This window comes from Hyperolius riggenbachi, chromosome 10, assembly GCF_040937935.1.
Source record: "Hyperolius riggenbachi isolate aHypRig1 chromosome 10, aHypRig1.pri, whole genome shotgun sequence".
Taxonomy (NCBI): domain Eukaryota; kingdom Metazoa; phylum Chordata; class Amphibia; order Anura; family Hyperoliidae; genus Hyperolius; species Hyperolius riggenbachi.
The window spans coordinates 172,797,258-172,821,538 of NC_090655.1; the positions used below are offsets into that span (position 1 = coordinate 172,797,258).

At 43.1% G+C, this 24,281-nt stretch overlaps 1 protein-coding gene across 3 annotated transcripts in view; it reads right to left on the reverse strand.

Moving 5' to 3' along the window:
• The window catches only part of SLC43A3 (solute carrier family 43 member 3), a 1,442,737-nt gene that overhangs the window by 914,472 nt on the left and 503,984 nt on the right, over positions 1–24,281 (reverse strand). For all 3 annotated transcript variants that reach the window (XM_068255264.1, XM_068255263.1, XM_068255265.1), the window contains exon 5: positions 13,736–13,812. In XM_068255264.1, coding sequence (XP_068111365.1) covers positions 13,736–13,812 — 77 coding nt within the window. The remainder of the gene's footprint in view (positions 1–13,735; positions 13,813–24,281) is intronic.

Consider the following 24,281-nt stretch of genomic DNA (forward strand, 5'->3'; position numbering starts at 1 on the left):
CATTTGAAAGCACAGGATGTTAACAATATAGCCATTTGGTTCCCAACTGCTTCTGCTTTACTGTAACCGATGTCTGCTGGGATTTTGACTGCTCTCTGCCTGCCACCTGCACCGATGTCTGTCTGGATTTTGACTACTCTTTGCCTGCCTCCTGCACCGTCGTTTTTCTGGATTTTGACTACTCTCTGCCTGCCGCCTGCAGCGACCTCCGCCTGGATTATGATTACTATCTGTCTGCCTTATTTGTACAGTTCCACAATTTTTTTTAAGTTTATTCATAAATTTCATGAATTCAACAATTTTGTGTTGCAGTCTTTTATTTATATGTAGAATTTCTACCAGGCTTTTATTCTGACATATTTTAGTAAGTTATGACTTAAGAATTGGAGCCCTAAAATTCTTGAAAAAAATGTACCGCTTTTAACTCATAATTCCAGACAGAAATGCACCGCCAGGGCGAACACTTCCAATCCAGCTAATGAGACTTAGGTGCAGCCGGCACCACCATAGACCGTAATAGGAATTACGGCTATAGCGGCGCACAGTCAATAACTTCAGCTGAAGTTACTTATAAAACAGTGTAATTCGGCCTCCAGCAATCGCTGGAAGCCAAATTATTTCATTCCCCACTATCCATGGCGGCATGGAGGGGGAATAGTATTTAACGCAGCCAGGAATTTGTGCAGCAGCAGGATCAGCCACACACCGGCTGTATCCTTGCTGAACCTAAGTCTCCCGCACCAATTCCTCTCCTGCGCCCAAATCTCCCATGCCGATTCCTCTCGTAGGCCTGCCAGGGAGGTTAAAAGAAAGATTTGTACAGAAAGGGTATGATGTAGGATTGTTAGAAGAAAAGATACAAGAGGTTCTGGAAATTGATAGGTCTACATTATTACAGGGGGGTGGGAGAACAAGAGGAAAAAAGCTAGTATGCCCTATGATTACACAGTTCAGTACTCAGCATAAAGCTATTAAGAAGATTATAGCCATTGGGAGATTTTGAAAATGGATACAACATTAAATGCAATTCTACCAGAAAGAGTTGAAATGATTTTTAGGAAGGCACCAAATGTAAAAGATACCTTGATCAAAAGTGTTATAGATGAACCTAAACAGATTAGTATGGGAATAAAATTATATGCCAAATGTCTAGATTGCTATGCATGTAGAAATACAAGGAGCTCCAAGATGTTTCAGGATCACTTTGTTTCAAATACAACAGGTGAAGTATTTAAGATAATGCCACCTTGTAGTTGCAATACAGACTATGTAGTGCACTTGCTGGAGTGCCCTTGTGGCCTCCAGTATGTAGGACTAGGACAAACTGTTTTCAAACAACGTGTACATTCTGAACTTTAAGTTTTACCACATGATTTAACAAATATTGCCTAGAATTTCCCTACATATCTACACAAGCTACCACAGTGATAGAAACTACAGATTCAAGGGTGAATCCATACATATGTCATATACAAAGACTATAGCCATATTTAGACCAGCAAAATATGTTTATTGGAGAAGATATTAATCTTACTATTGAGTCTATTGTCAGCCAGGCAGGCAACACAGCTGACAACACTACTTAATGAGCAAGGTTTTGCATGAATGAATGATTTCAATAATTTTAAATATATATATTTTTTCTTTCGGAGAAATATAACAACTACAAAGATCGCTAATCATCTGCCATCATTTTCCTGCAAGGGGGGATGTCAGAATTCTAGCGGTTTTATTTATGCAGGAAAAGCTGTCATATGTGTGTTTTAAGTTTTAATGTTCTATGCAAAATTTCATTGTAAACTGTAAAGTTGGGTTACTTCTTTAATATATTGCTCTATGACATCTCAACATATTCCAGGCTGTAAAGCTTATAAGATTATTTTAACTTTCAAGCTGGTGATGATTTGAGACAGTAAAACATTCTTGTGGGATTGTTTTGGTTCTAGACAATTGTTTACATGTTTCTTTGCTTGAAGGCCAAGGCCAGAAAGAAAAGATAAAAAAATTTTTGTGTGTTATTGCTCGGTCATAAAACCTACTATCTAAATGAATTTTCCCTCTATTTCTTGTCACTAATACAGCTTTCTTTTGGTGCTATTTGATTGCTGCTGCGATTTTTAGTTTTTATTATATTCATCAAAAAAGACATGAATTCTGTGATAAAATTTGTCAAATAAAGTAAAATTTCTGTATACATTTTTGTCCAAATGTATTGTGCTACATGTCTTTGATTAAAAAAAAAAAACATTCAGTGTATATTTATTGGTTTGGATAAAAGTTATAGCGTTTACAAACTACGGTGCAAAAAGTGAATTTTCCCATTTTGAAGCATCTCCGACTTTTCTGAGCACCAGTCATGTTTCATGAGGTGCTAAAATTCCAGGATAGTATAAATACCCCCCAAATGACTCCATTTTGGAAATAAGACATCCCAAAGTATTCACTGAGAGGCATGGTTAGTTCATAGAAGATTGTATTTCTTGTCACAAGTTAGCGGAAAATGACACTTTGAGACAAAAAAAAAAAGTTTCCATTTCTGCTAACTTGTGACAAAAAAAAAAAAAAATGAAATCTGCCACGGACTCACCATGCCCCTCTCTGAATACCTTGAAGTGTCTACTTTCCAAAATGGGGTCATTTGTGGGGTGTGTTTACTGTCCTGGCATTTTGGGGGTGCTAAATTGTAAGCACCCCTGAAAGCCTAAAGATGCTCATTGGACTTTGGGCCCCTTAGCGCAGTTAGGCTACTTTCCCACCAAGACGTTGCGTTTTAGGGGACGTTATGGTCGCATAACGTGCCCCTAACGCAACGTATGGTGGTGTTGAAGCTGGACGTCAGATTGAGCTGCATTATGCAGCTCTCAAAGCAGTCGCTCTAGGTTAGTGATAGGAAGTCCGGATCTTTTTAAGGATTTGGATCATTTGAATCGGATCATTGAAAAGATCCGGATCTTTGAACCGAATCATTTGAATAATTTTACTAGGGAAGCAGACTGGGGTGAAATGATTAGCAGGACAGGACTTTCCCTGCACTGTACATTCTGTATGTTCCTTTTTCTTCCAGACAGACATCCACTGTAAACCGAATCTTTCATTGTGATGATCCGGATGAATCGACTCACAAAAAAGATCCGGATGAAATGAACGATTCATTCATGATCCGGACAACACTACAGTCCCACCACGAGTCTCTGCAGTGCAGTGAATATTAATTAGCCATGAGGCTGGCCGGAGGAGGAGGGGAGACCTCCTCCTCCAACATTACTGAGCATGTGCAAACAGTCTAACGTGGCTTACCCCAGTATAACGTACAGCATGCAGCACTTTGTTTAAACATGCTGCGTTACAATGTAAGGCAACGTGTGCATTGTGAAAAAGCACATTGATTTTACTGTGCTGTGAGTTGCGTTACTGGCTGCTGTAACGTGGGACTTTAACGTCCCACTGTGAAACCAGCCTAAGGCTGCAAAAAAGTGCCACACATGTGGTATTGACGTACTCAGGAGAAGTCATATAATGTGTTTTAGGGTGTATTTTTACACATAGCCATGCTGGGTGGGAAAAACATCTCTGTAAATGACAATGTTTTGATTTTTTTTACACACAATTGTTCATTTACAGATAGATTTCTCCCACCCAGCATGGGTATGTGTAAAAATACACCCCAAAACACATTATACTACTTCTCTTGAGTACAGCGATACCACGTGTGGCACTTTTTTGCACCCTAACTGCGCTAAGGGGCCCAAAGTCCAATGAGTACCTTTAGGATTTCACAGGTCGTTTTGAGACATTTGGTTTCAAGACTACGCCTCACGGTTTAGGGCCCCTAAAATGCCAGGGCAGTTTAGGAACCCCACAAGTGACCTCATTTTAGAAAGAAGACACCCCAAGGTATTCCGTTAGGAGTATGGTGAGCTCATAGAAGATTTTATTTTTTTGTCAGAAGTTAGTGGAAATTGACACTTTGTGAAAAAAAAACAATAAAAATCAATTTCCGCTAACTTGTGACAAAAAATAAAATCTTCTATGAACTCACCATACCCCTAACGGAATACCCTGGGGTGTCTTCTTTCTAAAATGGGGTCACTTGTGGGGTTCCTAAACTGCCCTGGCATTTTAGGGGCCCTAAACCGTGAGGCGTAGTCTTGAAACCAAATGTCTCAAAACGACCTGTGAAATCCTAAAGGTACTCATTGGACTTTGGGCCCCTTAGCGCAGTTAGGGTGCAAAAAAGTGCCACACATGTGGTACTGCCGTACTAAGGAGAAGTAGTGTAATGTGTTTTGTGGTGTATTTTTACATATACCCATGCTGGGTGGGAGAAATATCTCCGTAAATGACAATTTTTTTATTTTTTTACACACAATTGTCTATTTACAGAGATATTTCTCTCACCCAGCATGGGTATGTGTAAAAATACACCCCAAAACACATTATACTACTTCTCTTGAGTACGGCGATACCACATGTGTGGCACTTTTTTGCACCCCAACTGCGCTTAGGAGGCCCAACGTCCTATGAGTACCTTTAGGATTTCACAGGTCATTTTGCGGCATTTGTTTTCTAGACTACTACTTCTCCTGAGTACCGCGATACCACATGTGTGACACTTTTTTGCAGCCTAGGTGCGCTAAGGGGCCCAACGTCCTATTTACAGGTCATTTGGTTTCTAGACTACTCACGGTTTAGGGCCCTAAAATGCCAGGGCAGTATAGGAACCCCACAAGTGACCGTATTCCGTTAGGTGTATAGTAAGTTCATAGAAGATTTTATTTTTTGTCACAAGTTAGTGGAAAATGACACTTTGTGAAAAAAAACAATAAAAATCAATTTAGGTTACTTTTGACAAAAAATAAAATCTTCTATGAACTCATCATACACCTAACGGAATACCTTGGGGTGTCTTTTTTTCTAAAATGGGGTCACTTGTGGGGTTCCTATACTGCCCTGGCATTTTAGGGGCCCAAAACCATGAGGAGTAGTCTGGAAACCAAATGCCTCAAAATGACTGTTCAGGGGTATAAGCATCTGCAAATTTTGATGACAGGTGGTCTATGAGGGGGCGAATTTTGTGGAACCGGTCATAAGCAGGGTGGCCTCTTAGATGACAGGTTGTATTGGGCCTGATCTGATGGATAGGAGTGCTAGGGGGGTGACAGGAGGTGATTGATGGGTGTCTCAGGGGGTGATTAGAGGGGAAAATAGATGCAATCAATGCACTGGGGAGGTGATCGGAAGGGGGTCTGACGGGGATCTGAGGGTTTGGCCGAGTGATCAGGAGCCCACACGGCGCAAATTAGGGCCTGATCTGATGGGTAGGTCTGCTAGGGGGTGACAGGTGGTGACAGGAGGTGATTAATGGGTGTCTCAAGGTGTGCTTAGAGGGGGGAATAGATGCAAGCAATGCACTGGCGAGGTGATCAGGGCTGGGGTCTGAGGGTGTTCGGAGGGTGTGGGCGGGTGATTGGGTGCCCTAGGGGCAGATAGGGGTCTGATCTGATGGGTAGCAGTGACAGGTGGTGACAGGGGGTGATTGATGGGTGATTGATGGGTAATTAGTGGGTGTTTAGAGGATATAACAGATGTAAACAATGCACTTGGGAGGTGATCTGACGGCGGGTCTGCGGGTGATCTGAATGTGTGGGTGGGTGATCAGATTGCCCGCAAGGGGCAGGCTAGGGGCTGATTGATGGTTGGCAGTGATAGGGGGTGATTGATGGGTGATTGACAGGTGATTGACATGATCAGTGGGTTATTACAGGGAAGAACAGATTTAAATAATGCACTGGCGAATTGATAAGGGGGGGGGGGGTCTGAGGGCAATCTGAGCGTGTGGTTGGTTGATTGGGTGCCCGCAAGGGGCAGATTAGGGTCTAATCTGATGGGTAACAGTGACAGGTGGTGATAGGGTGTGATTGATGGGTGATTGATGGGTAATTAGTGGGTGTTTAGAGGAGAGAACAGATGTAAACAATGCACTTGGGAGGTGATCTGACGGCGGGTCTGCAGGCGATCTGATGGTGTGGGTGGGTGATCAGATTGCCCGCAAGGGGCAGGTTAGGGGCTGATTGATGGGTGGCAGTGACAGGGGGTTATTGATGGGTGATTGACAGGTGATCAGTGGGTTATTACACGGAAGAACAGATGTAAATAATGCACTGTCGAATTGATAAGAGGGGGGTCTGAGGGCAATCTGAGCATGTAGGTAGGTTGATTGGCTGCCCGTAAGGGGCAGATTAGGGTCTAATCTGATGGGTAACAGTGACAGGTGGTGATATGGTGTGATTGATGGGTGTTTAGAGGAGAGAACAGATGTAAACACTGCACTTGGGAGGTGATCTGACGGCGGGTCTGCGGGCGATCTGATGGTATGGGTGGGTGATCAGATTGCCCACAAGGCCAGGTTAGGGGCTGATTGATGGGTGGCAGTGACAGGTGGTGACAGGGGGTGATTGATGGGTGATTGACAGGTGATTGACAGGTGATCAGTGGGTTATTACAGGGGGGATAGATGCATGCAGTACACAAGGGGGGAGAATCTGAGGGGTGGGGGTGATCAGTTTAGGGCATAAAAAAAATAGCGTTGACAGATAGTACAGGGAGTGATTGATGGGTGATTAGGGGGGTGATTGGGTGCAAACAGTGGTCTGGGGGGTGGGCAGGGGGGGTCTGAGGGGTGCTGTGGGTGATCAGGGGGCAGGGGGGGCAGATCAGTGTGTTTGGGTGCAGACTAGGGTGGCTGCAGCCTGCCCTGGTGGTCCCTCGGACACTGGGACCACCAGGGCAGGAGGCAGCCTGTATAATTCTCTTTGTATACATTACAAAGCGTATTATATGCTTTGCATGCAGCTATCATGGGGTTAACAACGTCCCGGCGCTTCCGAACGGCCGGCGGGTTGTTGTCGTGGGTGGGCAGAGCCAGTTGCCGGGGAAGCGCGCGTCACCAGTGACGCGATCGTTCCCTGTGCATGCCGAAAGGACGCAACGCCGATTGGCGTATTGCGGTCCTTTCGGCGTCCACTTTGCCGCCGCCCATCGGCTGTGGGCGGTCGGCAAGTGGTTAAAATCCCCCTTCCTGACACCTAACTTTAACCAATTAGCATTCCTGGACGTGAGTTTCACGTCATGCTCTGTCCCTGCCTGCATTCACTCACGTGAAACTCACGTCCTGCAGTGTAAACAGCGCTGTGCGCGCGCACGAAGTTCACAGAACCAATGAGATCGTTTTTACTGTGAATGACAGCTGCCATAGCCAATGGCAGCTCTCATTCACACTGTGACAATGTAAACATTACATTGTTGCCACCTAAAGCTGCTGAAGCCTCAGATCTCTCGTCAGTGTGAGATCTGAGGTGGAGCAGCTTGTGTGCAGAGCTGTGTGAGCTGTGTGATCTACTGTGGAAATAAATTGTATTTTATTGCTGTTTTCTAACCCTTTCCCAGCCTAACTATCCCTTGTGTGTTCAGTACACTGTACTGATCACACTGTACTAATCTAGCTGATCTAGCTGTCCTAGGCCCTTTTTATACTGCCCTCCTCCCCCCCTATTACTGTTTTAGTTTGCTGACCCCTTATTGATCAGTTGATCGTCATCTGATCATCTGATCTTCTGATCTCATCTCTCTCCCACTCACATCACCGTGCTCTCTTCTACTTCCATTCCCAGCACTTCTTTTCCTCATCCTCATTCATATAAAAAAAAAAAAAAAAAAAAAAAAAAATCTTTCTATCTATTATCTCTTTATCTTGTTCTGTACCCTATTTATAAAAAATGGCAAAGAGGCGATACACAGAACAGGAGATCGTTGCCTTGATGGAAATCAGCGGCAGCGACGAAGAATCTGACTGCGAATCTGACGGCGAAGAATGGCTGCCGGTTGAACATTCTGACCCGCTGTCAGACGGCGACTCCAGCTCTGATGAAGGTGAAGGGCCATCAGAGCAGGCAAGAGTTGCTACTGTGCATCCTGTTGTCACTGCATCAGTTCCCAGTGGCAGCGACTCTGAGACACAGGCGTCATCAGATCGCAGAGGAGGGAGCACAGCAGGCACTAGTGCTCCAGGGGCAGGCAGCCAGCAGCAAAGTCCTCAGGAACCCATGGACATTTTAGATGGCACTAGTGCTCCAGGGGCTAGCAGCCAGCAGCAAAGTCAGCAAGTACCACTGGACATGTCACACCTACTGTGGGTACCGCCAAACATGCAAGCACCCCAAATCCCTCCTTTCATTGCAAACAGTGGCTTAATGGTTGACATGACAGGGAATATGTCACCAGTCGATGTTTTCCAGCAATTCGTCAATGACGATTTTTTGCAATTTATTGTCGAGCAGACAAATTTGTATGCCTCTCAATTCATTGAGTCCCACCCCAGGTCCACTTATACCCGGAAATGGACACCAACAAACTTGTCTGAGTTGAAAGTGTTTCTAGGCCTAACTTTCAACATGGGGCTAACAAAAAAATCGCAGCTCGCAATGTACTGGAGTACAAATCCCATACACCACACCCCTCTGTACTCATCAACTATGCCAAAGCTGCGTTATCAGATGATCATGAGATTTCTGCATTTCAATGACAATAGTCAAAACAAGAGTCCAGACAATGCAGGCAGAGACCGGCTTTTTAAATTAAGGCCACTTATAAATCACCTGAATTTAAAATTCTGTGAAATTTGTGTGCCAGGAAGAGAAATCGCAATAGACGAATCTCTAATGCCATTTCATGGCCGGCTTGGATTCAAACAATTCATCCCCAGTAAACGAGCCAGGTATGGAGTAAAGCTCTATAAGCTTTGCGAAAGCGGATCAGGGTACACCTTTGCATTTCGCATCTATGAGGGGCGAGATAGCCTGCTACAGCCAGAGGGGTGCCCAGCAGATATGGGAGCCAATGGAAAAATTGTGGTGGACCTCATGACCCCCTTACTAAATAAGGGGTATCATCTATTTGTAGACAATTTCTACACCAGCTTGCCACTTTTTAAATTTCTTTTTTCGGCTGACACCGTTGCCTGTGGTACCATCAGGGCAAACCGAAAAGGCTTTCCGCAAGAAGTCCTGAAAAAAAAATTGAAAAAGGGGGAGACTTGTAGTCTGCGCAGCAATGAAGTCCTGGCACTAAAATACAAGGACAAAAAAGATGTGCTTATGCTGTCCACCATGCACACAGAGGGCACAGTGCTAGTGACGTCTCGCCGATCAGAGACTGTCAAGCCTATTGCGATTGATGACTACAACAAGCATATGGGAGCAGTGGATCTGTCCGACCAGATGTTGGCCCCATATTTGGTAGCTAGAAAAACGAAATCCTGGTACAAGAAGGTAGGGATTTATTTGCTACAAATGGCAATGTTCAATGCCCATGTGGCATACAGAAAAGCAGGCAATACCGGGTCATACCTGCAGTTCCAGGAACAGATCATTGCATCTTTCCTTTTTGGATCTGGCACAACACCAGTACGCAGTGACCAATCCCAGTGCGAAGACATCATCAGACTCTGCGACAGGCACTTTATGGAATCACTCCCTCCTAATCCCCTGAAAAAATATCCTCAGAAGAGGTGCAAAGTGTGTGCCAAACATCAAATAAGAAGGGACACAAGATATTACTGTCCAGATTGTCCCTCCCACCCAGGCCTCTGCTTTACTCCGTGTTATAAAATATACCATACGGTCACCAATTATTAGAACCATGCCTATCTCCCAAAAAAAATTCTGTAGCCACCAGCTCCATTTGAAAAAAAAAAAAAAAAAAAAAACTTTTCCAAAAATAAAGAAAATAGACCAGGGGCAGCCTAAGGCATGTGCCATTAATTAAGGGCCACCGTTCCCAGCGGGCCACCACATTATATTCTTATTGTTACAGTTGGTCATTGTTTATGACTGTATTTTGTTCATGTTTTTTTTATGTTGCAGTTATACACATAAATGAATATCAAACAATAAAAAAAGTGTAAAAAGAAAAGTAAAAAGACAAAAAAAGTAAAAAAAAAAAAATAAAAAAAAAAGAGCTAGGCATTGCTGCTACCTCCACGTGGTGCCTGGTGGAAACAGCGAAAGCTGGCAAAATGCAGTGGATATTTCATTTCATTTTATATTTGATTTATCAGCACATAGTGGCTATGCAGTCTCTACGGTGGATGTTGCCATTTGCCCTGCATAGGATACTATATTGACAATGGCGGATGAAGGGGCCACAAATTCTTTCTGCTGCTCCTGCACAGGCTGAATATAATGGTCAACTACATGATCATCTAGTAACAAAATAAGGCTTATGGCACATCATTTTCATCTTGAGAAGCTGAAGAATACATTTTCCAGTGTTTTATTTCAGAGGCACCTGTCACTTTAAAAATGCTTAGCGACAAACTGTCACCAACAGTCAAAAAAATATTTATTTTCAAACAAGTGGTCACACTTGTGCAATTTTCAGCAAAACCACAAAAATGTAACGGACACAATATACCCATCTTTGTATAGCCCTGGATCTCTACTTTTCAAAATGGTGGCATTTGTAGTACTTATTTTCTGTTCTGACACACATAGGACTCTGTGAAGGAAGCGTGACGCTATAAAAAGGAAAGCGGAAAAAATGCCCTTCAAAAATCCAAGTACGCAGGTCTCTTATAAAGGCCCACTACGTGGTCAGCTAGTAACAAAATAAGGCCTATGGCACATCATTTTCATCGTGAGAAGCTGAAGAATACATTTTCCAGTGTTTTATTTCAGTGGCACCTGTCACTTTCAAAATGCTTAGCGACAAACTGTCACCAACAGTCAAAAAAATATTTATTTTCAAACAAGTGGTCACACTTGTGCAATTTTCAGCAAAACCACAAAAATGTAACGGACACAATATACCCATCTTTGTATAGCCCTGGATCTCTACTTTTCAAAATGGTGGCACTTGTAGTACTTATTTTCTGTTCTGACACACATAGGACTCTGTGAAGGAAGCGTGACGCTATAAAAAGGAAAGCGGAAAAAATGCCCTTCAAAAATCCAAGTACGCAGGTCTCTTATAAAGGCCCACTACGTGGTCAGCTAGTAACAAAATAAGGCCTATGGCACATCATTTTCATCGTGAGAAGCTGAAGAATACATTTTCCAGTGTTTTATTTCAGTGGCACCTGTCACTTTCAAAATGCTTAGCGACAAACTGTCACCAACAGTCAAAAAAATATTTATTTTCAAACAAGTGGTCACACTTGTGCAATTTTCAGCAAAACCACAAAAATGTAACGGACACAATATACCCATCTTTGTATAGCCCTGGATCTCTACTTTTCAAAATGGTGGCACTTGTAGTACTTATTTTCTGTTCTGACACACATAGGACTCTGTGAAGGAAGTGTGACGCTATAAAAAGGAAAGCGGAAAAAATGCCCTTCAAAAATCCAAGTACGCAGGTCTCTTATAAAGGCCCACTACGTGGTCAGCTAGTAACAAAATAAGGCCTATAGCACATCATTTTCATCGTGAGAAGCTGAAGAATACATTTTCCAGTGTTTTATTTCAGTGGCACCTGTCACTTTCAAAATGCTTAGCGACAAACTGTCACCAACAGTCAAAAAAATATTTATTTTCAAACAAGTGGTCACACTTGTGCAATTTTCAGCAAAACCACAAAAATGTAACGGACACAATATACCCATCTTTGTATAGCACTGGATCTCTACTTTTCAAAATGGTGGCACTTGTAGTACTTATTTTCTGTTCTGACACACATAGGACTCTGTGAAGGAAGTGTGACGTTATAAAAAGGAAAGCGGAAAAAATGCCCTTCAAAAATCCAAGTACGCAGGTCTCTTATAAAGGCCCACTACGTGGTCAGCTAGTAACAAAATAAGGCCTATGGCACATCATTTTAACCAGGAAGGGCCAAAGAACATTTTTTGAAGTGTTTTATATCAAAATCACTTGTCATGTGAAAATTAGGCAGGGTGAAAAGTGACAAAAATGTATATTTTCTGCTTTTACATCTGTTTTTCCTTGTCATATGCATATGAAATAAAATAATTGCTTGGAAACAATATTACTGAGAGATAGCCTAGATTGTCCTGAAAAAAACAACACATGTTTCAATTAGATAGCATAAGTAATTAAAAAGTTATCACTGTATTAAAAGCAACACAGCTGAGTATCAAAATTGTCAGGAATATGAAGGGGGTAAAAACCCAGGAATGCGAAGTGGTTAAAAACTCTTCTTCCTGAAGCCTAGCCTAAACCGTCCTCCCTGCCGCAAACAACTAAACATTTTGGTTATAGATTGTAGCCACAGTTACATTAACTCCAAATTTCAAATAGCAGGTACCCCAATTTCTATGTATAATACTATGGGAAGTTATGGTGGCACCCAATCTTCAGCAGTGATGGTGCTGAAATGTTCTGCTTCCAGAGGGGGCCCCATCCAAAAGTTTTGCAGGGGGGCCCCAAGATTTAGGTGTAAACTTTGTAATTGCCAGGTAGTGGTAAAGGTGTTTGGCATGTAAGCCCAAGGAACTCCTGAGCCCAAGCTGCGGCTAGGATTTTTGGTTCATGCTTGAAAATGGTTTGCCCCTCCATTTGTTTTGTTCTATCAAAGGGATGAAGATTTTGCTGAAGTTTTGGAAAGTTATGTTCTCTGTAATATTTTTTATAATTAAATGACCATGTTCTGATCTTGAATTGTTTTTGATGGTAATGTTATTATGATGATAATCCCTATTATGCATTATTACTTAAATTTGTGAATGTCACTGTATACTGCAGCCAATATTAAAAAAAAGTAGTATCATTTTAAACACTGCTTTAATCTCTGTCGTGTTTAGGTACAATAGAAGTGTATTGGAATGAAAGTGTTAAGGGGGTTGGTCACATTTAGCATATGTGGGTTTGTATTTAGGGGTGGGTGGTGTTAGTGTAGTAAAGTGGGAGAGAGTGAGCGCTGCAGGGTCATGCAACGCAGTAACACACCACTGTGAATTCCGCCTTGAGTCTATATTCACTGTAGCCCTGTGATTGCAAAAACACAGCAGATCAGGACTGCAGAGACGCACATAATATTCGCAATGCGTCATGTACAGTGAAGCATTCAGTCAAATAAAAAATATGTTTTACTCCTACCGTTAATGCACGCGTTAGGACGGTGGTAACAAACCGCATGCCGTGTGTTGGGATCAGGGGCGTAGCAATAGTGGGTGCAGAGGTTGCGACCACATTGGGGCCCTCAGATGCAGTATTAGCATTCTATTGGTCCTGTGCTCAATAAATCACTTCTATAGATACTTTGAATAGTGGTAATCTTTAACAAAATGTTTCCCATTCCCTTCTTGCACCTCTGACACTGTAGTTGCCATTGGCAGGTTTTGGTGCGCCATATCAATTGCAATGTATATAGTGTAATAAAACTTGCATCAGGGTCCACAGCTCCTTAGTTACACCACTGGTTGGGGATACTGTAGTGCATTGGATCCCAAAGCACTGCACTGCATACTTTGTGAATTTTGTATAAACATACTATTGCAGTGTGGCTTTCTGTGTTACGATGCTCCCATAAAGTCACACTGCAATGCACCACAGTGAATGCAGTGCGTTACCATACTGCAACCCATTATACAGCAATGCACCTGCCACACTGTGAATGTTACATCGGTGGTGCATTGCAGTGTGGTAAGACATGTTACAAATCAGCTATTACACTGCACCGTAATACACCCACTGTGTACGTGGCCTAAGTGTGTAAAACTAACCTGCATATTAGTTAATATAAGGATAATTCCTCCAGTTGCCAGCAAGGAGAGGGCAGGAAACAGCAGAAATCCTGAATCTGTAAAAGCATAAAGCATAAATCAGTCCATTACTGATGTAATCATATATGACAAGTTCTATAATAAGTAATTACAGGTTCCCCTGACCTCCCAAACTCATTCCTACAAGAAATGTAAACCAAATTACTTAAAAGCATTAGCAAGCAACAGCAAACACTTTACTCTACCATACCATAATCATACTTTCAAAGAAATCTGCCCATGGGGTGTAATTAGAAATCACTGAGCCCCCTGCCAAAATTTGGAAGCCCCCCCCCCCCCCCCCCCGTATGAGTCAAGCTCAGGGCCATTTTGGGGGGCAGGAGTGGTGGCAGTATGAGGGGAGAGCATTGGTCCCCACATCGGCGGGGAGGGGGGCCACTCGGTTGGAGTGCTACACGCTACTTCCTTTTTATCAGTAAGTAGCGTGTGGCACTTAGAGATTGGACCTCAGTGGTGGAACACAGAGGTATGCCTGTGTTCCTGCCGCCACTGCTGCCACCTATTTAATGCAGGAGGGGGGCGTGCTGAGGAGAGATCTGGAGGTGAGAGAGGAGGAGGAGTGGCCTCCCCTCCGATGTGGGGGCCAATGCTCTCCCCTCATGCTGCAACTCCTCCTAACCCCCAAAACAGCCCAGAGTGCCCCTGCCCAAGCCCCTATTGTTACGCCCCTGAATCTGCCTGTTTGTACAGTTACATAGTTGAGTTGAAAACAAATCTCTATCTAGCAAGTTCAACCATGACAAAAAAAGTAATTTAAAATAAAGTACTTTTCTGTATTGCACTCTCAGTTGATCCAGAGGAAGGCAAAAACCCTTATTTACAAGGTTTGGCCAAATAACCTTGAGTTACAGATTGCCCAGCTAGCTCATGTTGAACTAGAACTCCTAGGAGTGTGTAAGGCAGGGAACACACTTGTCTTTCAGTTTTTTGCGCACCTTTTTCTGCGTACGTTTTCTGCACACCAAGTGTGTTTCTATGCAGAAAAACAGGCACATTTTTTCACAGCAGCTAATGTAATTGATACAGAAAACTGACAAAATGTACAGAATCCTGATGCAGAATGTCAGTTTTTTTCTGCGTGCAAAAAACACATTAAGTGTGATCTAGCCCATTGATTACCATGCATTCTCAGGTTTTTTTGTGTATAAAACACGTACGAAAACTGTCAAGTGTGTTCCCTGCCTGAGGGGCTGAAAGAGATAAAAAATCCCAATTAAAAAAATGCTATGCAAAACAAGTTTGCCTTCTTAAAGTGGTCTGAAACTCTGACAAAAATTTTAATTAAAATATGTTTTCCTACTTTTTATTACTCATACAGTTATCATATTTGCTTTTGTGCACAAGTAATATTGACCGTCTACAAATTAAAAGTTTCCAAAGTGTAGTTTATCTTGCTCTGAAAGCTGCCATTGCATTTTATTCCAACGGCTTTATATTATACAATATATTAAAATCTTCTAATTAGCGGTTATGAACTGAGTGTGTGCCTGAAGCAGAGGCAGCTTTTCAGAGTGTTTTTTACTTGTTACACACAAATGTATCAACATTGGAATGTAAACAAAGATTGTTATCTCCAGTCTGGATTCGGATTTAAAGCAGAATAGCCTTTGCATAGCAGAACAAAGTGCTGTTCTACTACAATTTTTGTTCTGGGATAGTAGCTTTTAATGCTGTAAGGAATCTTTTTCAGAGCAAAGTAGAAATGCTGGCTTTCAGAACCCTTTAAGGTATTTGGGATTATTCAGGTTGGAGTGAGCTCTGAGGTGTCCCACAGTGCATCACTGCAGATTATGCAAATTATCTCTTTGTTGTCCATGATAGCTACACACAACTCCAGAATCTCTGGATTGCAATGATGTGTCAACTTGGTAACTTCCCTGGCAGTAGACCCGAGCCTGGCTCGGGGTAAGGAAAATATGCCAGTAGCGGTATTCCCGAGCTACACTCCGGGTAGCTAAAGAAAAAAAGCCCTGCAGTTTACCTAGGTCCCAGTGATTGGTGCTGCTCAGCGGGACTCCAGGCCTCTCCTGCCGGCCACCAGGATCCCTATCTCCTCTGCTCTTCTTCCTAGATCCCGGAAGCCAATCAGCAGAGGTGTGGCGGTGTGGCATGACGTCATGAAGGGATGTGGAGCGGGAAATTTAAAAATGTACAGGTGATTGGCTCAATTATGTACTGTATTGGATACAAGTTTACAAATAAGCTATATATAGAATTTGGGTGAATTATATGTTTTATGACAAGATGTCACCAGTATCCATTTATATTATGTTGCCAAGTAGTTTCTTCTTAAGCCCACTAGATGGCGTAAATTTGGCATGATGCCATAATTACTGGTATAAAAAGAGTAGTCTTACAGGGGTGAGGCGAAACGCGTAGATGTCATGCTACACTATCCCTATCTACTAGCCACCGCCATGCTGCCCATCTTCTAACTGCACGCCACCTGACATTATTACAGCATTGCTACAAATGGCCGATTGTTTGCCTGGACACTATACATTGCCTTTGGAGCCTTTTGAATCCAATCATTGCCACTACAGCAATCTTCAGAGTAGATATGCAAAACTGTGTTGTTACTTTGTGAACCTTGCACAGAGGGAGCGCTTAAACTATTGATGTGCAGTGTTGTGTCACACATGCTTTGAAGGGCGGTTGCCTGAGGTTAAAGTGGAACGGTTTTGTTACAGCAATAAGCAGGACTATCTTTACTTAAAAGGCTCCACATACAGCCGGAAATGAGACCGCTAGCTTTACATTTTGTGGCAGCAACATCGGAAAATGACAGGATGCTTTATCCCTACTAGCGATGGCCCAAACTATTCGCCCAGCAAATAGTTCATGTCAAAGAACGGGTGTTCGAGCCCGCCTCCTCAGGCAAATACATAGCACATTCGATCCACCACTCCATACATCATCATTGAGCTAAACTGTGATCCCTCACTCTAGAGTCAGCAGGCACATGGAAGCCAATCAGCATACCCTCCCTTCTGGACCACATCCCCACTATAAAAACGCCAGCACAGCAGTCATAGACTCATTCTGTGGCTGCTGTTAATGAGAGCAGGGAGAGTGCTGTGCTGCAGATATGAAAAGTGTTAGAAAGGCCTCTGTTCTGTGTCCCCACCAAATTTATTGCTGTTTGTACAGCATCCTGATAAGGCAAAGAGTCCTTGTAAGGGCTGGTAACAGGTTTAATTGCTATTGTGAAATAGCAGTTCTTTTTGTCTGTCCACAGTCTCTGATATAGGTGTGCAGTGTGTGGACACTGCTGCTGCTGTAATACCTTGCACAAGACACTCCATTATAATTGCTCTTTTTGTTATATTTTGATCATGTTATATTGCATATCTCTAGATCCACTATGCACCTGTCCAGTGCAGAGACTTTAGCTGATGGACACTGCTAGTGCTGGTCCAATTCCTTGCACAAGACACCCCATCAAAATTGCTCTTTTTGTTCTATTTTGAGCATGTGATATTGCATATCTCCACTGACTGTCCAGTGCAGCCGCTTCACTTGATATATTGTATCAGAGAAGTTATTCACACACCAGTTTGAGGAAATTAGGGATGCGCAAGCATTATTGCCAGAAGATGAAGGAGATAAGGATGTTACACCTGATATGTCTCAGTCAGGAAACATTACGCACATGGACGAAAGGTGTGATGATGATGATGATGATAATGATAATGTGCCCGCTGCTGCTGCCTATTGTGAGTTGTTAGAAACAAGTGAAGCAGCTTAGTAAAAAGTACTAAGGAAAAAACACAAAGACAACGGGAGCCCAAATGGTGCAGTACGTCACAGGTTCATAAATGTATAGCAAAACGTGTTCAACAAAGGGATACTCACAAAGGTGGGTTGCATAAGGGGAAACCGACCACTTTAGACAGGCGGAGTGTATTAAACCTGACTCCATTCGGGTATACATTACACAAATCTGATTTATTAAATTTCACACACTTCGCAGACCTTAAACAAGACCACCTAAAATATAACTTTTAATTTATTACATTAAAAACTTTGTTTTAATCTAATGTTCATGATCAAATTCACATAAACCTAGTTGGATAGTTTAAAGACAAAAGAGTGTAGGTTAAGGAAGACTAATTATTGAATTAGGAAGACTAATTCAATATATGCATAATCGAAAGTATACACAGCTATTTACAAGTGCATAATCATGAAAACAAAAAATGGGAGCTGTGCTCCCTAGCAAGGTCAGCAATCAAAACTTTTGATTGCTGACCTTGCTAGGGAGCACAGCTCCCATTTTTTGTTTTCATGATTATGCACTTGTAAATAGCTGTGTATACTTTCGATTATGCACTTTGCACCCTAAGCACTTTAGTATTATAGCGCTGACGATAGCTCTCTTTTAAGGAGCCAAAACATGTCGGTTAGGTGGAGGGTTTTTTCTATGTAGAAGTTACTCAGCTTACTTTACTTCAGTGCCTAGTATTGGGATAGATAAGGCTTGACTATATATTGAATTAGTCTTCCTTAACCTACACTCTTTTGTCTTTAAACTATCCAACTAGGTTTATGTGAATTCGATCATGAACATTAGATTAAAACAAAGTTTTTAATGTAATAAATTAAAAGTTATATTTTAGGTGGTCTTGTTTAAGGTCTGCGAAGTGTGTGAAATCCATTCGGGTATGCCAGCAATCCTGGATGCGGTTGCTCTCACACGCTCTAAATCCTGTAATATGGTGGAGTTCCACCTTGGGCCTGGTGTGTGAAACTCCCCTCACTAAGAAGCGGGGGGTGTAAGGTACAGTAGGAGGTAAAGAGGCACCCAATGGGTATATAAAACACTCTAAAATCACTAAAATTAAAAAATGAGGTAGCTTACCTCACAGACGACAACTCTCTTTAGATAGAACAGTTTAATAATGACAAGCACAGGCAACGCGTTTTGTGCAATCTAGCCCAATTCCTCAGGCCAAATAAAGTGCCGTTGTAGTCAACAAGCTGCATATGGGGCACCTTGCTTGTCATTATTAAACCGTTCTATCTAAAAGGAGTTGCCGTCTGTGAGGTAAGCTACCTCATCTTTTTTCATTTTAGTGATTTTAGAGTGCTTTATATACCCATTGGGTGCCTCTTTAGCTCCTAAGTGAAGCAGCTGATGATGACAATGTGTCCACAGTGGTGTATCTAGGTAAGACAGTGCCAAAATACTAAAATTCCGCCCCCGCTCCCCCATACACACACACACACACCTACAATCAAACAGCATCCTATCAAAAGGTTAAGGGGCGCTATTGTGAGAACAAACCAGATCACCACAAACTGGTAAATTTAGGGGGATATTATTACCTCCTTTATCTTGCTGCTATCTCACTTGGTTGGAGTACCCCTGTCTCTCAACTCAATTCAAACAACCTTATATGAAAAAATGTGAGAAGCGCCAGAATTTACCATAGAAAAAAAAGTTAAAAGTCTATATAGTTCTCACATACATACATTCATACCACTCACAACAATCCCCTACAGTCACACTGGGAGTGTGCTTATGAGCTTTTCCAAAAAAAGAGAAAAATATAAAAAATATATACAGTATATAAAAATTATATGAAAAATAGGTTTCAAAAACACCTTATGCTTCGGGGTCTATATTATTCCCCCTATTGGAAGGTGACTGTTATAAGGGAGTCCAGTTTTCTGGACTCCCTTATAACAGGCACCTTCCAATAGGGGGAATAATATAGACCCCGAAGCATCAGACTATCAGCACTTTAGGAAATGAAGCGTATCAGGAGGACTGGATGCAATGTGGAGGTTCTTGTGAAGTATACAGAGACTATTCAGCTTTATATACATATATTCTATGCAAAATTGATCATAAGGTGTTTTTGAAACCTATTTTTCATATATTTTTTATATATATATATTTTTTTTATATTTTTCTCTTTTTTGGAAAAGCTCATCAGCACACTCCCAGTGTGACTGTAGGGGATTGTTGTGAGTGGTATGAATGTATATATGTGAGAACTATATGGACTTTTAACTTTTGCTGTTGTAATATTTGATGAATAAAAGGAGATTTTTTCTATGGTAAATTCTGGCGCTTCTGAAATTTTTTCAATCAACAGCATCCTGTCTAACCTTTTTGGACAGGGTAACCCCTTCATGCAAAAAGAACACATGCACAGACACAAATACCAGAATGTAACAGTCACTATGAAATAAGTTAGGCTATCCATCTGATCCTCTGCTGAGATACACAAGTGACATGAATGTCGTATAGATGTATGTTTAGTGTTCACTCTCATATGTCTTTGCTTCTGGATACTGGAGTTCAGTACCTGGGTATTATCTGAGTTCAATTCCAGATGTCATGGATGCTATTTGGGTTCAGTGAAGAATGTTGATGCATTCCTGAATCCTGCTACAGCCAGTTTGAGCGGGTAGTCGTGGGATAATGGTGCATGAGATACGCAGGCGTACTAAGTAAGCCATTGTTTTCTCATACAGTGAGCTGATCCATCTGTTAGCCTCTTCAGATGTAGAGCACCATAAATACGAGAACGCTCCCTGTACGCTGACAGCGGAGCCGCCATTGAATGTGAGTCCGAAGTCCCTCCCCTTTATTCCCCCGACCCAGAGAGTCACGCTGGTCGCAGCTCTGACGTCCATCGGATCCGCCCACCATGGAGCCGGAGGCAGAAGGGAGAGGTCCACATACCTCTAATGTTTTCCGTTAGGGCGCCGCATCCCGAAACAATCGGCCGGCCCGGTGGTCTGTGTAGGCATTTGTGGACCTTTGGCAGGGCATAGAAAGTTGGGGTAACTGGCTCATCGATCTTTAGCTATATGCTTTCTCTTTGGATGCATATATAGGAGTTAAATATGGGTCTGTGTATGTGGGGTTCCCCCTTTGGAGGTTCCCCCACTACTACTCTTTTGGCTCCTGCTCATTGTAATATTAGTAGAGAATGTTTCATTATTTATTTCAGCATCTTCTTAGGTAGGCTGATACATATGGATATATATATATTTTTGTGTTTTTTGACTTTTGTTATTTGTTTTTGCATGTGGTTCTCCTTTTTCCCCTCCCTTCGTTCCCCCGCCCTTTGTCTCGCTATAAGTCCCACTAGTCTCTCAGCCTGAGTCTCTCTTTGCACACACGGTTCCTCCCATTGTGGGCGGAGTCCATGTGACGCGGCTGTTTCTCTTCCCATCCGCATTGATCTCCGCGTGATATGCGCTCCATGGAGGTATGTGCGGTACATCCCCAGCTCTGGCTCAATGTTGTGCTGGGCGGGGTTAGTGGACTGACAGCACTGTGGCTGACAGACTTGGTTCCCGGATGAGGCGCGCTGTATGCGCTTCATCCTGGTGCGCATGACGCCCTCTCCCTTCTGCCTCCGGCTCCATGGTGGGCGGATCCGATGGACGTCAGAGCTGCGACCAGCGTGACTCTCTGGGTCGGGGGAATAAAGGGGAGGGACTTCGGACTCACATTCAATGGCGGCTCCGCTGTCAGCGTACAGGGAGCGTTCTCGTATTTATGGTGCTCTACATCTGAAGAGGCTGACAGATGGATCAGCGAAACATGTCATGTACTGAGCGCCGAGTGGATTATCTGACATGACATTTACCCCCCCTTCCAACCACCCTGGAGCTATGTGGGTCTGGTAACTATAACCTGATCTGTGGCTATATGAACTGGCATTACACTGATGGTAGCAGGAGATTCTAAAGCCTTTTTAGGACTGTGATTGAGCCCTTGTTGCATGCTTCTCCGTATCTCCATATAAGTGATTGTGCCTTCCATGCTATTGGCTCTGCTTGCAAGCAACTGTGCTTCTTACTCTATCCGCTGTGTCCCGCAATCTGCGATTGGGATTGAACTGCATGTGGATGCAATTTGTCTCGTATGCTGCCTTATGATATCTGCTTCATCTGCAAGGAAATTGTGCTGTGTCTACCTTGTTTGCTGCAATCTGCGACTGGGATTGAACTGTATATGGATTGGAGAAAGATATATGGAGCAACAATTATGCTTTACTAACCAACTTACAAGCTTCAATAACGTCTATGCATGTTCATGCCTATCATCCTTTTTCTCCTCTGCTTATTGATAACCATCAGATGATTTTTTATGCTTGTCAGGATCACTAACAGTGCACTATAATACCAGGACTTGGTCTCAGGGGGAGGACTGCAGCCTCCGTAGGGTTTTAAGGGGTTTTCTAGGGGGGATCTCATTGTCAGATGGTCCTTTAAATGGGAGTGGTCTTTATAATTGATGTTTTTGGTAAATGTGCAATATAGATGTCATTTTTGAATAAAACATATATATATTTTTTTAAAAGCAAGAATAAAGTAAAAAGTTTTTTGCATGCACCCAAGAGCCAATTGTTTTTCTGTGCCTTTATATATTCAAGCATCATTCTCCCATTATATCACGTTTTGCATGCATCAATAAAGATATACTTGCAGTGACCCCGCAGTGTCGGATATTCCAGTCCAGCTTGGCATATCTTCTCCCCTGCAAGTGCTTTCAGTCAGATCTACTATAACAGCAAGTGTCCAACTCCTACATCCTTCTGATATGGTCTAGGTCAGCTTTAACCACCCTGGCGTTCTGATTAAATCGCCAGGGTGGCTGCGGGAGGGTTTTTTTTAAATAAAAAAAAAAACTATTTCATGCAGCCAACTGAAAGTTGGCTGCATGAAAGCCCACTAGAGGGCGCTCCGGAGGCGATCTTCCGATCGCCTCCGGCGCCCAGAATAAACAAGGAAGGCCGCAATGAGCGGCCTTCCTTGTTTTGCTTACATCGTCGCCATAGCGACGAGCGGAGTGACGTCATCGACGTCAGCCGACGTCCTGACGTCAGCCGCCTCCGATCCAGCCCTTAGCGCTGGCCGGAACTTTTTGTTCCGGCTACGCTGGGCTCAGGCGGCTGGGGGGACCCCCTTTCGCAGAGCGGCGGCGATCAGGCAGCACACGCGGCTGGCAAAGTGCCGGCTGCGTGTGCTGCACTTTATTTGATGAAAATCGGCCCAGCAGGGCCTGAGCGGCAGCCTCTGGCGGTGTTGGACGAGCTGAGCTCGTCCAGACCGCTCAGCAGGTTAATCACATCCATGTGCTGTACATAGTGAGGGTGAATCCTGGATATTCGTATCCGCATGCAAAGCAAACCGACTGTGCAAAGTTCACACTCCACTTAGATTTGGCGTGGGGCGGCTAGTGTGCGCCGACTGGCTGTGTCAGCATCCACGCATATACGCATCCGCCTCCACACACCGAACACATCGGGTTAGCAGCAATTTTTCTCTGCCTACATCTGGCAAGGGGCAGCTTGCGGACGCTAGATAGCTGTGTCAGCATGGGCAGCGGGGACGCTGGATACGAGTGGTGTGGCAGCTGGCTCCTCCCACCGACGCGTTTCACGTCACATGACGCTTCTTCAGGTTGATGTTGTCACAATAATTCCCAAGGCACCTCATGTCCTCCGGTCGCTGACAATAGGTGCCTGGAACGTGCCTTCAATCCAGGCATGGTTGATCTTCAAAAATGTGAGTCTGTCCATGCCCTCTGGGGACAGATGAGAGCGCTTCTCGGTGACCACGCCACCGGCCGCACTGAAGCACCTCTCGGACAGCACGCTGGAAGGGGGCAAGACAAAACTTCCAGGGCGTACTGCGCCAGCTCACTCCAGATGTGCAAGCTCTCTACCCAGTACTCCATGGGGTCTGTGTTGCCAAGCGTCCGTCTTTTGACGGACAGTCCGTGAATAATGAGTCAAATTTGTCCCGTCTGTACTGCCCGTATATTTGCTCAGTGTGTCCGTCAATTTGTGGATTCTACTGTGATATACCGCAGCTTCTCGCTCTTGCTGTGATACATCACTCAGTCTTCACTCCTCTCCGCCAGTAAGATCTCTTCCCTCACTCTGCAAATGTCCCAGGCTCCGCCTCCAGCTGCTGCTATGATCGTCTGTAGTCTTCTCTGGGATGGCATGGGCATGAGAGAAGCAAGTGAGTCACAGTCAGACTCGCTAGACCTTGGAGTGTGTGGCCAGCTAATGAAGCACAGCAGCCCGACTCAGTAATGCTATCCCTCACCGCATTCCATCGGAGCTCGCTCTGGTCTGGTCTGCTGCTTGTGACCACTGATCAGGTCACACAGTGTTCAATTATGCCTGAATTCAGTAGTAGAGGCTGTCCGAGCCATGTTAAGAGTTTCCCCTATTCCTGCTGCAGTGCTGTGTGAGAGGTGAGGACTAGTTCATTTATTGCTAAATGAATATATATATCTATATATATATATATATATATATATATATATATATATATATATATATATATATATATATATATGTATATATATATATATATATGTATGTATGTATATATATATATATATATATATATATATATATATATATATATATATATATATATATATATATATATATATATATATATATCATATCACACATAACACACATAAAGAGTGCCTGTT